General features: G+C 38.1%; 3 protein-coding genes across 4 annotated transcripts; all 3 read left to right on the forward strand.

Annotated features, from left to right (window-relative positions):
* The first annotated feature begins 3,614 nt into the window (after positions 1-3,614).
* Positions 3,615-5,458, forward strand: LOC121762233 (F-box protein PP2-A13-like). Of its 2 annotated transcripts, XM_042158058.1 has the most exons (4): positions 3,615-3,756; positions 3,821-4,164; positions 4,280-4,398; positions 4,815-5,458. In XM_042158058.1, exons 2-4 carry the CDS (start codon positions 3,853-3,855, stop codon positions 5,269-5,271), a joined length of 888 nt encoding a protein of 295 aa, XP_042013992.1. In that variant the 5' UTR covers positions 3,615-3,756; positions 3,821-3,852; the 3' UTR covers positions 5,272-5,458. The 2 variants fall into 2 exon arrangements, with proteins under 2 accessions (XP_042013992.1, XP_042013986.1); XM_042158052.1 differs by lacking the exon at positions 3,615-3,756 and having other exon boundaries at positions 3,769-4,164.
* Positions 5,459-6,151: 693 nt separating this feature from the next.
* On the forward strand, positions 6,152-9,275 carry LOC121759875 (COP9 signalosome complex subunit 1-like). The gene is made up of 6 exons (XM_042155456.1): positions 6,152-6,732; positions 7,347-7,667; positions 8,059-8,175; positions 8,281-8,366; positions 8,563-8,797; positions 8,906-9,275. The coding sequence occupies exons 1-6, from the start codon at positions 6,331-6,333 to the stop codon at positions 9,080-9,082; spliced, it is 1,338 nt and encodes a 445-aa protein (XP_042011390.1). The 5' UTR covers positions 6,152-6,330; the 3' UTR covers positions 9,083-9,275.
* A 456-nt stretch (positions 9,276-9,731) lies between these two features.
* On the forward strand, positions 9,732-13,497 carry LOC121759890 (probable pectin methyltransferase QUA3). Its single transcript, XM_042155462.1, has 7 exons — positions 9,732-10,404; positions 11,247-11,450; positions 11,528-11,738; positions 11,811-12,072; positions 12,228-12,602; positions 12,760-12,855; positions 13,039-13,497. Exons 1-7 carry the CDS (start codon positions 9,982-9,984, stop codon positions 13,259-13,261), a joined length of 1,794 nt encoding a protein of 597 aa, XP_042011396.1. The 5' UTR covers positions 9,732-9,981; the 3' UTR covers positions 13,262-13,497.
* Positions 13,498-14,325: the final 828 nt, after the last annotated feature.

Below are 14,325 nucleotides of genomic sequence, written 5' to 3' on the forward strand. Positions count from 1 at the left end.
ATTATGGAGTGAAAATAAGTTTGGTCTAGTTCATATTGTGAATTTATGGCGCCGAATCCTATGGAATACTTAAATATTGTTTATATTTTCTTGACATTTTAAAGGGATGCAAGATAAATAATACTCCCTCCGTCCATGAAATTTTGTCACATTTTTTCATTTTCGCCCGTCCCATAAAATTTGTCACATTTCACTTCTTACTATTTTTGGTAGTGGACCTCATATTCCACCAACTTATTCCCACTTACATTTTATTATAAAACTAATACTTTAAAAGTAGGATCCACATCCTACCAATTTTTTTAACTCACTTTCTATTATATTTCTTAAAACTAGTGTCCGGTCAAACTGTGATAAAATTTGGAGGACGGAGGGAGTATATAAAAAAAATTAATACCTAATAATTTACTCCGTATCATCATATTTATTAGGCCCAACCTATTTTGGGCAAGCTATGTGCTAACTAGTAGTCCAATTTTACGGCCCAAATTTATAATTAATGAAAATTGAGAGTAAGGCCCAGATTAATACTATATGAATAATTAGTTATGATATGAGAGTATATTGTGATCGCTGTTTGACGTGTATTATACTATAGTATTTTTTTTCTAAATTTATTGTACATTGTATATTATGTATTTATTAAATGATCATCAATTTTATATGTTACATCAAAGTCAAAATTGATAATTTTTTGCCTGTTGACGAGAGGAATAAAATTAAAAAATTAGGCCTGCTGTGATGTGTACATTTATATCTGTTGCTTAGTTTAAACAATCTAAAATTCTAAATTCTGAAAGAATATCAATCTGTGCAGTGTAAAAATTAGAATATCTGGATCCAGTAATCCAAATTTCTTATAATTAAATCTAGACCAAACCAAAACAACTGAAATATCCTAAATTACTACTTTAATTATTACATATAGCAGGTTAGAAATATGAAACCAAATTAAAATTATATAGTACATAATTCTGATTTATTTGGTTTTTTATAAAAAAAACTAATTTGAATCGAATGGAAAATTCAAAATTTAAATGAAAAAATTATGATAATTATAATAATATGAACCAAGTTCAAATTGATTCGGTCCAATTATTCGGGAAAACACTTTCGTGCACCAAAGGCTCCACTTAATAATGCATAATTATAATTAATCAAAATATAATAAATTGTAAGAAATTAATTAATGCTGATTTCAGTGATTCTCACTGTAGGGAGCGCCCACAAGAGACCTCATTATTCGAATTATTAAAACATCTGTTTCAACTTTCAAGTGCCACCAAACACTGGGATTTCTCTTTTCACACACATAATAAAATATTAGAAATTGTGTATATCCTGACATTATCCGACGTGTACTTGGATTAACCTAAAACATTTGTGGCCGAAGAGTCTCTGCTGAGTCAGCAATCACTAATTATTGTTATCAATAAATTAAAACACCCATGATTTAATTTGTTTTAAATTTCATGACCCTTATATATGTCGGATCTTATGATGATTTTATGTATACGCGAATATGAATGCGTTAAAATGACAACACCTCTTAAAGTGACACTATGACAACACATAGCCTGCAATACTATAAACGCTACACTGTAATAGTATAAACGCTACACTACAATCTATAGATTGCAGTCTTGCGTATTGGATATTGCAGCATAATGTATTAGATATTGCTGGCGTGGTAGACTGCAATATTCAATGAATAACACTCCAATCTGGTAATGTAAAATTAAAGATTTCCTATTTTACCTCTCCGCGTTTTTAATTGGGGTGGGGATCCTCTGCTGTGCTGAAAAGCACAGCAGCCCCTGCTGCCCCTCACAACAAATAAAATAAATAAATAAATAAAAATAAATTTAATTAAATAAATATATATTATTTTGATGAATAGTGAGGAGCAGCAGGGGCTGTGCTTTTCAGCACAGCAGAGGATCCCCACCGTTTTAATTGATTCAGCCAATCCTGCCACATGGACAAGTACGTGATTTTCAGATCCAATGCTTAAAATGGTGGTATGGTGTCACAATAAAGATTTTTGTCATCTTAATATATCCCTACGCGAATATCTACATCTATTAATATTATTGTTCAGTCAAAACCACACTTTTTGAAGCGTATTTAGATTAGTAAACTTATAACGAGTATGTATTTGGAGGTTATCAAAAGGTACAAAGGGAAGAATAACATATTTAATTTGTAACTAATTATGGTGGCTTAACAATTTTATAATGATCAATCAACAACTAGTCCATGGTATTTTGTAACACTATCACTATATTAAACATGGATTGCATTTGTTTATGGTGGTAAAGTGATTTGACGCTATGATTAAGGCATAAAATAGTTACTTAGGAGTTTATTAATGCGACGATGACTCATTTTTATCACAAAATTAATGAAAAAGTGTATAGTGGAAAGGGAAAGATGCGACACATAACAGTTCTCATTATGTAGCTATCAAACTTGTAGAGGCCATTAGAATTTTGTGAATGTGGATAAGGCTCACACCATATTTGGATTATTTTTACTGTGTATGAATTAAGCAAAAAGCAATCGTATACAATCATTTATTTATTTACGTATATATAAATGAAAATATATGGAGAACGACTGCACTACAATAAGATAAGAGCTAATACATTAGCCCACCATATATATGTTAATATACAAAAAAAACTTATTATTATTATTTTGAAAAAAATCAATCAATTGATGATTTTTACTATGCAAGTCGGTCAACACACGTCTGAGCTTTCCTGTATTTCATTTTTTAAAATTAATCTATGGTCCATGTTGTACCACATAGACTTTTAATTACTAGTTTCACAAAATTACTTTCAATTAAACACCCTTATTTTTCACCAGCTTTTATTCTCAAGTCAATATATGATTGTTTATTATATTGACAGCGATTTGTACAGATAAAAGCGAAAGCCACAGTTTCAACATTTTAAAAAATCCGATGCTTTTAAAATAGAATAAAGGTTACAAACACTTAAACAGTTAGATAGAACGAGTTAATTTCATGTGCCATAATTTGAGCTGGTTTTTTATTGTAAATGTTTATAATAATTTAAAATGAGTAAGTTTTTATGTGAATTTCTAGAAATATGTCATCCAGATTATGCGTTGGTTTTATTAAAACATTTATTCTCGACACAATTGTTAGATTTGATAGTGGGGTCTTTGGGGATGGGATCTATGGTTTATCGACTTTTAGCAATCTAAATCAATATTTTTATGCTATACTTCCTTTCAAAGTATTTTATTAATCAACTACTTTTCATTTATGAAAACGTACATGAAATAAATCAACAAATTTAATTTAAATTAATTGAACCACTTATTGAGGAACTAAGAGCATAAGAAGACACATGGCCCCTCATGCCACCATCACCTTGCCATCGCAGGAGATTCAAATCTGGGGAGGAATATGACGAGTTGACACGCTATAACTTATCGTTCGCTATGGACGCGTGCTTTATCATTTTCAGTTTGATTTTTAATTTAAATATTTTTATAAATCTGATCAGATATTAGTTATTTTAAGCTTTATTGTTCATCATTTTAATTTTGTCTCAAACAAATTAACTTATTATTTTATCCCACCTGGTTGATGTTGTCCTAACTCCAAACTTGTAGTAGTATCAAAAAAGGTGAAACTGTAGAGAGTGGAACTGGAGGGGCACACGCAACGCAATCCATCAACGATTTTTGAATTGAATTCTCTGCAGTTGCATTTTCCACGTATATAAATAATTCTCACTTTTCTCAATGTCGTTCTTTACTCATTATCTCTCTCTACAAACAGAGCCCCAATTTCTGAAATTCCCGGCCACCGAAATGGGCGCGAACGCTTCTTCAACGGCGGAAGAGCCCGCAGGCCCGAGATCGAGGCCCAGATTGGAGGATATACCAGAATCATGTGTCGCCCTAGTCCTCTCCTACCTCGACCCGCCCGAGATCGCCAAGATAGCCCGTATTAATCGGGCTTTCCGGGCAGCGTCGACGGCCGATTTTATCTGGGTTCCTAAATTGCCCTCCAATTTTGAGTATATTCTGTCCAAGCTGCCTGATCAGGCTCTACGGGACAAGGGCAAGATGGACATGTACGCCCGGCTGTGCAGGCCCATCACCTTTGATGGTGGCACGAAGGTGTGTGAGCGTTTTGCTTCCTGTTGTTTTGATAATTGATTTCGATCTAGTTGGGTTTTAGTTATGGGTGTTGTAAAGTTGGGATTATTATGGATATTTTGTGTTTGTGGAACAGGAAGTGTGGATTGATAAGAGAAGTGGAGGCGTCTGTTTGGCAATTTCTTCCAAGGCTATGGCGATAACCGGAATTGATGATCGGCGCTATTGGAATCATATTCCAACTGATGAATCTAGGTGACTTTTCCTTCTCGTGTATGTGCGTTTGTGTGTGTAAGTGAGAGGGAGAGAGAGAGAAAGAGCAGGAAGCATCTATACCTTTTTATGGCACAATTCATTTCTTGATGTCTATGCAACCTTTCAGTCGATTTGTTGGTTATATTCTGTTATTAGTGGAGGAGAGTATCCAACTCTGAGCTAATGTTAGATGTGTGTCTGTGAGAGAGAGCATCGAATTCTGAATTTATGCCTTTACTATCTTTCTGGAAATTGATCACATACTATTGTTAATGGGAGAGAGAATCCATTTCTGAACTATCTATCTGGAAATGTGTTGATGTTGTGAATGTGTATGTGTAATGTGTCGATCATGTGAAGGGAGCGAGAGGCTGTGAACCAACGTTGATATCATTTCCCATTCCTCATTCTTGCAGATTCCAAACAGTGGCATACCTTCACCAAATCTGGTGGCTGCAAGTGGACGGGGAGCTTGACTTCCAGCTCCCCAAAGGGACGTACAGCCTCTTCTTCCGACTCCACCTTGGGAAAGTCGGTAAGAGGCTAGGCCGCCGTGTCTGCAATCACGACAATGTGCATGGCTGGGAGCTCAAGCCAGCACAATTCCAGTTGACAACGCAGAATGGCCATCGTGCAGTCACCCGCTGCATGATTGAAAACTTAGGAAACTGGGCCAACTACCACGTCGGGGAGTTTGTTGTTGAGGATCCAAACTCATCGACCAAGGTCAAGTTCTCCCTCACTCAGATTGATTGCACACACACCAAAGGTGGTCTGTGTGTGGACTCTGTGCTGATACGTCCGAGTAGTTTAGGGAAGGAGGTCCTCTCCGTGGATGGCGAAGCGTGTAGGAAGCCGTTTGTAGGTTGCTGATGAGTGATGATAGAATTAGAGGTGATTGGTAGGAATTTGAGATGTATGTGTATGCAGTTTTTTCATGAGCAGAGCAGGGTGGTTATTTGTTTTGTGGGATTTGTGTGCTGTGATTCTTGTATGTAAATATTTAGGAAATCAGATGTTACATTTTTTGACAAGATTAAGGTTTTTGGTCTCTGGTTCTTTTGAGTGTGTTCCAATTGTTGAGGACATGAGTTGTGATTTGGAAGCAACATAGTGTGTTGCAAATGTCAAGGATTATTGAAGTTTTGTTCGGAAATTGTATCTTGGAATGTCTTGAAATTCACATGACTTGGGAAACGGTACGAGAAATCGAACTCAAACTTCTATTGGAGGAGTGTTGAATACAAATTTGATTGAGCTGGATATGCAACTCACTCTTTCAATCAAGATTACATTATTACACCATATTATTAAGATTAAATCAAATTTAAATACTTTGAAAAGTGCCTTCAAGCACTCTTTCAATCAAGATTACATTATTACACCCTATTATTAAGATTAAATCAAATTTAAATACTTTGAAAAGTGCCTTCAAGCACCCCCTTTAGATGTATGAAATAAAATTTGCACTATATTTCGTTGCAAATTAGTAATCATAAGCTAGATACTAGAAATTTTAATATAAATATTATAGGAATTGTATCAAATACTATATATATATATATATATTTTTATCGTAATTTACATTCTTATATATCTTCTGATTTTGCTCATTACTAACTAATGGCTTGATATTGAAAACGGAATGAATATAATTGTTGTATACTCCACTACATTTACATTAGTCAACCTTTTATTAACAACAAATATTGGAGTATACTATTTTTTACTACGATATTTAAACAATAATCCAGAAGGGCAAAATATTTATATCCAGGCCCATTGGAAAAGCCCATGTATCTACACGTGCGAAGCCCATTTATGCTGCACGCGCACGCATACACAAGAAAACAGCAAACCCAAACGAAGAGGGAAGAAGAGCATCAACAGAAACCCTAGATTACTCCAACTACTGATACTACTGCTCTCGCAATGGAACCGGAAGATAATGCTGCGGGAGCTGTTATCGGGGACGAAGAGATCCACGCCAACGGTCAGGATGAAAGCGATTCGCAGCGCCACCGCCCCATCATCAGCGGCGAGCAGCTCGACATCGAGGCCTATGCCGCGCTCTATACAGGCCGCACGAAGACTACGCGCCTCCTCTTCATCGCGGATAAATGCGGCGCCCCTTCGATGGAGCTGGAGGCTCTGCGAATGGCGTACGACGAGATCAAGAAGGGCGAGGACACGCAGCTCTTCGGAGAAGTTATCGGGAAGATCAATGTCAGATTGGGACCGAATTACGGCCTGGATAATGCCTGGGCTGATGCCGTGGACCAACGGGCCGAGTCGAGAAAGGAGAAACTTGAAAATGAACTCAATGCTTACAGGGTAGAGTGTACGCTCTTTTATCATTTTATGTTGTTAATCTTTAGTTTAATGCTTTACTGTCGATTGAATTTTATAATCTTGTGCCAAGTTTATCATGATTTTAAACTTTAAGTTGTGATCGTTGGTTTTATTTGCAAACTGTACAATAGTTATTTTTAGGGTGGGTTTCTGGAAAACTAGCTGTAAGGAAAATTGAAAGGGAAAAAGTTAAGGAAACATTGTCTGGCTTTGGAAGGTGGAATTTGCTAATGGTTTTGGGTAATTTGTTCATCTTCTCAATATATTTAGAGTAATAGTACCTTGTTGTTTACCATCTCTAGAAAGATTCTTTACATCGTTGACAATATTTGATTTTGGTGTGTTGTCTCATACTTTTATTGGATTTGTTTACTCAGAAATTATGAGATTTATGTTAGACTGCTGAACTTGCTCCAAACTCTTGATAATGCTGAATGTTTCTGATTTGTTGATTGATTTACACTTGAATATTCAGCTTTCTGAAACTCTTGATAGTAAAATAATGATGTCAAAAGTTCCAACTTCTGGTAGCTAAGTTATTAGCAGTCCTTTTTTTGTTCTGCTTAGCACCCTTACTCTAGTTTTATCTTTTGCAGACAAATTTAATCAAGGAGAGCATTCGGATGGGGTACAATGATTTCGGGGATTTCTTTTATGCACACGGCAGGCTTGGTGAAGCATTTAAAAATTATATTCGAACACGTGACTACTGCACAACCTCGAAACATATAATTCATATGTGTCTAAATGCAATTCTGGTTAGCATTGAGATGGGTCAATTTACTCATGTTACAAGTTACGTTGGAAAGGCTGAGCAAGCTGTAGACGGCTTGGATCCTGTTACTATTGCAAAACTACGCTGTGCTGCTGGATTGTCTCACCTCGAAGGGAAAAAATATAAGCTTGCTGCTCGAAAGGTTTGTCTAAGAAACATTATGTTTCAAGAAACATCGTCTCACCAGTGAATATATTGTTTGCTGTGGTTAAGCATGCAATGTGGAAAGAGCAGAAAATTTGTGTTGGCTGGATGGCTGCTAACTTTGTTATAGGTAGAATCTCAATAGAGACATACCACCGATGGTTGAAATGTGATAGAGAATTAGAGATATACTACTACTAAAGATTCATCTCTTAAATGTGATAGAGAATTAGAGCTATACATGGTTGAAATTCATCTCTTAATACTAATGATTTGAAGTCATTTTAGTTTATTGAAATATACAGCACCCTCTATGGTGTTTTAGATTCGAGAGTATCATTGTTGTTGCTGCATATATTTTCCCTTGAATATTTCAATGATATCTGCAGTTCCTGGAAGTTGGTCCAGAACTTGGGAACAACTACACTGAAATAATTGCACCCCAAGATGTTGCAACATATGGTACTCTCTGTGCACTCGCAAGCTTTGATCGATCAGAACTGAAGGCGAGCTTTTACCTTGTTTTTATTGTTCTTAAGTGGTCATTTTCTGTGATTCAGGGAGTTTGTAACATGTAAATTCTTACTGCTTGAATTGTTTCTTTTTGCCAGAGCAAAGTCATCGATAACACGAATTTCCGGAATTTCTTGGAATTGGTACCCGAGATAAGGGAGCTCATTAATGATTTCTATACTAGGTACTGAGTTTGCATTGATCACACCATGAGAAACATAAGCTAGGTCACTGAGATAAACGGATAGATAGACAATTTTTTAATAAAGCCCTAGGTTTGCAGTGATTCATCATGAAAGAACTAAATAAAAAGAATAAGCTGTCTGAACTTGCATCTTTAGTTCCTTGTTTGACTTGAGTTATTTTGTTTTACTATGCAGCCATTATGCTTCCTGTCTGGAATATCTAGGAAATCTCAAGACAAACTTGTTGCTTGATATCCATTTACATGATCATGTGGAAACTCTATACGAGCAAATACGTAACAAGGCTTTGATTCAGTACACGCTTCCTTTCGTCTCTGTAGACCTTAATATGATGGCAAATGCCTTCAATACATGTGTTACGGGCCTGGAGAAAGAACTTGATGCCCTGATCACTAATGACCAGATACAGGTCATCATTTGCACCTGCTGCTTGTGTAAATACATAGCTTCATTTTTGGCACTCTATGGTAAACATGTTTCTTATGCGTGCGTGACATCGACTGGCATGATACTGCAGGCTCGAATTGACTCCCATAACAAGATTCTTTATGCTCGGCATGCTGATCAGAGGAATGGGACGTTCCAGCGCGCCCTGCAGACTGGCAATGAATTTGATCGTGAACTCAGAGCAATGCTTTTGAGAGCAAACCTTATCAAACATGATTACAACCTCAAGGCACAGCGGAAGTATTAAGTTGTGGTCTATATGAAAGGGGAATAGCTACTACTTCGATGGAGGTTGAAAATTTGAAGTTTGGAAGATCACAAGCTATTATGCTTTCGGTAAAAGGGAAATTAAAAGCCATGGGGCTTGTCAGCATATGCAAAACACATTGATTTTTTGTAGATTCTCTGTTCATAGTCTGAGATGTTACTTATTTGGTCTCTTTCTTCCATGGCTATTTGGTGTTTACCGATGTTAACTGGTGCAAAAAATACTATGGTGACAAACAATAATCTGAATTTCAGTTAAAAAATTACTGTTCTTATCAATTAAAGGTACAAGGAAAAAACTTTTATCAATCAATGCAAATTAAGTTAAAACAAGATCACATAATTGCATCACTATTTAAGTGTTCACCTTAGTTTCCTCAGTTGCTGAGTGTGCATCAAAAATTTCTTATATTACTACTTCATTTTCTATATATATATTTTTTATTATTTAAACTTGAGATTGGTAACAATGTAATATAAATATCTACGCAAAATTAAGTAGCGAGACTATGATTATTATTCCATATGATTTTGATCCCACTTAGGTCGGTGGATAGCTTCATTTTGATATATCTAGATCCAACATTATTGTATGAATTTAAGTGCTCATATATTTGTAGATAGCATAACATAAACGGGTGCCATTATTTACGCTTCAATTACACTCTCTTCTTGTTAATTATTCATGTTGTAGTGGTAATTGGGAAATTAATAAGAAAAAGGATATTGCAAAACACCGACCGACCTTGCATCGCGACAGCCAATTTAGATCTTCAAGAAACACTCACACCCACTGACGCTGCACCACACTGCGTGTATGTTTAGTGTAAAGATGAGATCTTGAATCATCTGCGCTCCATTTGATTGTGAATTCAGCACATGGGCCTCTTGAATCTCGCGTCTTCCAAGAACCGCCACGGGCGCCAATGGCGGCTGCTGGATGCCATCGTCGCCGCCTTCTTCGCCGCGCTTCTCCTCTTCTTCCTCCTCGTCTTCTCTCCGCTGGGCGACTCGCTCGCGGCCTCCGGGCGTCAGACGCTGCTGCGCTCGGATCCGCGCCACCGCGGCCGGCTGGTGGCGCTGGTCGAGCACGGCCGCCAGGCCGTGGCGATCGATGCATGCCCCGCCGATATGGTGGATCACATGCCCTGTGAGGATCCCAGGATCAACAGCCAGCTCAGCAGGGATATGAATTTCTACAGGGAGAGGCATTGCCCTCGCCCCGAGGAGACGCCGCTATGTTTGATCCCGCCGCCCGATGGCTACAAGGTTCCTGTGCAGTGGCCGGAGAGCTTGCATAAGGTTAACTAATTTGATATCTGTTTTCAATTGTGTAATTGTTCCTTGTGTAGTTTCAGTGGGATTTCGAATTGGCATTGATTTTAGAAGTTTGCTTTAGCTTGTTGATCATGTAGGGAGATGTGAATATGTGGCTTTTTCTGTGAAATTATGTGTTTGAGCTTCAGCATGATGAGAATGTTTATTTAGTTCTTGGAATTAATCTCACATGTTGTTAGTGTTTTAATGGTTGATATATATGTGCTCAGTTGCAGCCATAGTGTTGATTAGTGTATGCATTTGTGTATCTAGTAATTCCACTCCAGAGATATAATGCAGTGGTAGTTGCCGTTGTTTTTGGTGATGAAGTACTTCTATACCTATTGAGGAATTCTTCTAGATTCACAAACTCAAGTCTGCTAGAAGCAATTGAAGCCTTGCTTCGTCTCATGTTATCATTAGCTTTATGTTTTGTATGAAGATATGGCATGATATGCCTTACAATATTATAGTAGCAGATAGGATTTGGGAATTGGCAATGATTTTAGAAGTTTGCTTGTTCATCGTACAAGGAGATATGAATATGTGGTTTTTCTGTGAACTTATTACTTATGTGTTTGAGCTTCAACATGATGAGAATGTTTATTTAAGTCTTGGAATGAACTGAAGTTGATCCCAAATGTTGTTATTGTTTGAATGGTTGATATATGTCGGGTGTGTCTGCTTTTATATGTTTTCAGTTGCGCAGACTTAGTGTTGATTAGTGTATGCATTTGTGCATCTAGTGATTCCATGACAGATATTTACTGCAAGTTGAAGGCTTGCTTCGTCTCACGTGATCATTAGCTTTTGTGTTTTGTGTGCAGATATGGCATGATAACATGCCTTACAATAAAATAGCAGATAGGAAAGGCCACCAGGGATGGATGAAGAGGGAAGGTCCGTATTTCATATTTCCTGGTGGTGGTACGATGTTCCCTGATGGAGCTGAACAATATATCGAGAAGCTGAAACAGTATATTCCTATAGCTGGGGGAACTCTGAGAACAGCTCTCGATATGGGGTGTGGGGTAGGGATCCCTTCCATGTTTCCTTGTAACACTTATTACTGGATACAAGTCTTGAAAAATTGTGTCTTGTTTTCTAGGTTGCTAGTTTTGGCGGATACATGCTTTCTGAAGGCATATTACCTCTTTCCTTTGCCCCGAGAGATTCACATAAAGCACAGATACAGTTTGCGTTGGAGAGAGGAGTACCAACTTTTGTCGCCATGCTTGGCACACGTAGACTTCCATTTTCTGGATTTTCTTTTGATTTGGTCCACTGTTCTCGATGTTTGATACCTTTCACTGCATATAGTAAGTCTTCTTCCTAATAGTCTCGTAATATATATCACTGTTCCCTAACGCATTGCACTTGTACCTGTGCAGATGCTACATATTTTCTTGAAGTTGATCGGTTACTTCGACCAGGAGGCTACCTAGTCATATCTGGACCCCCTGTACAGTGGGCCAAACAAGATAAGGAATGGGCCGAGCTGCAAGAAGTTGCCAGATCTTTGTGTTATGAGCTGATTGTTGTAGATGGGAACACTGCCATCTGGAAAAAACCGATTGGGGATTTGTGTCATCCCAACCTGAATATATTTGGGCTCAACTTGTGTGATGAATCTGATGACCCAAGTTTTTCGTGGTAATTATGCATCAGAGGCTGCTTGTTATTATTGCTTCGAAAACCCTCATCTGTCGCACATACTTTGATATATCATATATATACCGAGGTGGATTTAGTCACTATGTTATTGATGTGCTCTGTTGCTAAACGGATTTAACGCTATTAATTTGCAGGTACACCAAGTTGAAGAAATGTATTAGCAGGACTTCCTCTGTTAAGGGAGAATACGCAGTTGGAGCAATTCCAATATGGCCGGAGAGACTGACAACAGCTCCTTCGAGGGCCAGTGTCATAAAAAATGGAATGGATGTGTTTGAGGCCGACAAGCGTAGATGGGCAAGAAGGGTTGCTTACTACAAAAATTCCTTAAACATAAAACTGGGAACTCCATCAATACGAAATGTCATGGATATGAATGCATTCTTTGGAGGCTTTGCAGCAGCCATAATATCTGATCCTGTTTGGGTAATGAATGTTGTCCCCGCTCGCAAGCCTTCAACCCTTGATGTCATTTATGATCGAGGACTTATAGGAGTTTTCCATGATTGGTGCGTGGAAGCCACATTTCCCCCTTGCTCGTTATTCTCTAGCATTCATACTGCGTTCATCTTCGTATCTAGTGTTAAATCCATATCCTTATTATGTCTTGAAAGTGTTATGTATTTAACTGATTATTGTTTAATCGTTTCTTTCTGATGCTTGTAGGTGTGAGCCCTTCTCAACGTATCCTCGTACTTATGATTTGATTCATGTTGATGATATCGAGAATCTTGTTAAAGATCCCAATTCCGGAAAGACCAGGTATACTTCGTTCTTTTTAGTGTCAAATTTCTGACGATTCAAGTCACTCCATCATTTTAGAAAACCTTCCGTTTACATTGCTGTAGCCTGTAGTGCAATTGAGTTACTTGGCTCAATGTTTGTGTCGAAAGATAGTAAGTCTCCCTTTTCCGTGTTTGATCTCAAACAACGTTTTCATTGCAGGTGTAACCTTGTAGATCTTATGGTGGAAATCGATAGAATACTGCGTCCTGAAGGCACAGTTATCTTTAGAGATTCACCCGAAGTGATTGACAAAATGGAGCGAATTTCTCGTGCCATGAGATGGAGGGTCTCCGTACATGACAAAGAACCCGACTCACATCAGAGGGAGAAAGTATTGGTAGCAACGAAGAAATTGTGGAAGCTACCCTCTGGATCGCAGTGAAGCCAAAAACGTGCTGGTCCATTGTAAGGTAGGTACTCTTGTGTAGCCTTGGTTTCAAATTTTCAATACAATGACGGTTCTTGGCAATGAATCGTGTAGCGCTCTCACATATATTTCACTTGCACCTATAGCACGACGTTAAATGTAAAAAACGAAAATCCATGATGGCCATTTTACATTAGGAAGCCTGTAAAATTGTTGGAAGTTCAAATTTATTACTATGTCTCATTTCATTACATTGTGACTGCGGATTGCCTTAAGCTTGAGTTTTGTAGCACTAGATGGCTTTAAATGTATGATGATGGTCAATTCAAGATTTTTGTTGTTCAGTGTCACACACATTTAAATAAATGCTACGCCACATTATGAAAATAATACTTGTAGCACTATTTGTAAAAAAATCATGGATTAAATATGCCCGGTCAATGGATTTTGACCAAATAATAAATGTGACGAGACATTTAATTTTGTGAAATTAAATGACATAGCGTCGATCTACATTTTACGTAGGTAAATGTAGTATATTCACTTTCTCAAATCCGATTTCCGGTGAGTGAGAAATAGTGGATTAAAGTTGGGCATAATTAGCTTTTAATTAAAGCTTGGAGATGGAGCTTAGGGAATAATTAACTAGTGTTAATTATCCCACATTGGAGGATTAACACATCTTTAATGTGTATAAATTAAGTGACTTTATGTTACTTAATAATTATAGTGGACCAAGATGGGTGAAAGAGCCCACACGCGCGCACACGCGCGCGCCGCCGCCCGCCCGCCCGAGCCCGAGCCCGTGCCCGTGCCCGTGCCCGTGCCCGTGCTCGTGCTCGTGCTCGTGGTCGTGGTCGCGGGCGCGGGCCGCGGGCCTCGGGCCCGGGCCCGATCCCGAGCCCGAGCCCGATCCCGAGCCCGATCCCGAGCCCGATCTTGGACTTGGATCTTGGATCTTGGATCTTGGCAATTGGTCTTTGGGCTTGGTGCTTGGCCCAAACTATTCTTTTTGGACCACCGCCGAGTCAGCAATCCAAGTGGCTTGACACGTCGTCAAGCGAGGCACAGTCACGCCA

The sequence above is a fragment of the Salvia splendens genome, chromosome 2, assembly GCF_004379255.2.
Source record: "Salvia splendens isolate huo1 chromosome 2, SspV2, whole genome shotgun sequence".
NCBI classification, from domain to species: Eukaryota; Viridiplantae; Streptophyta; class Magnoliopsida; order Lamiales; family Lamiaceae; genus Salvia; species Salvia splendens.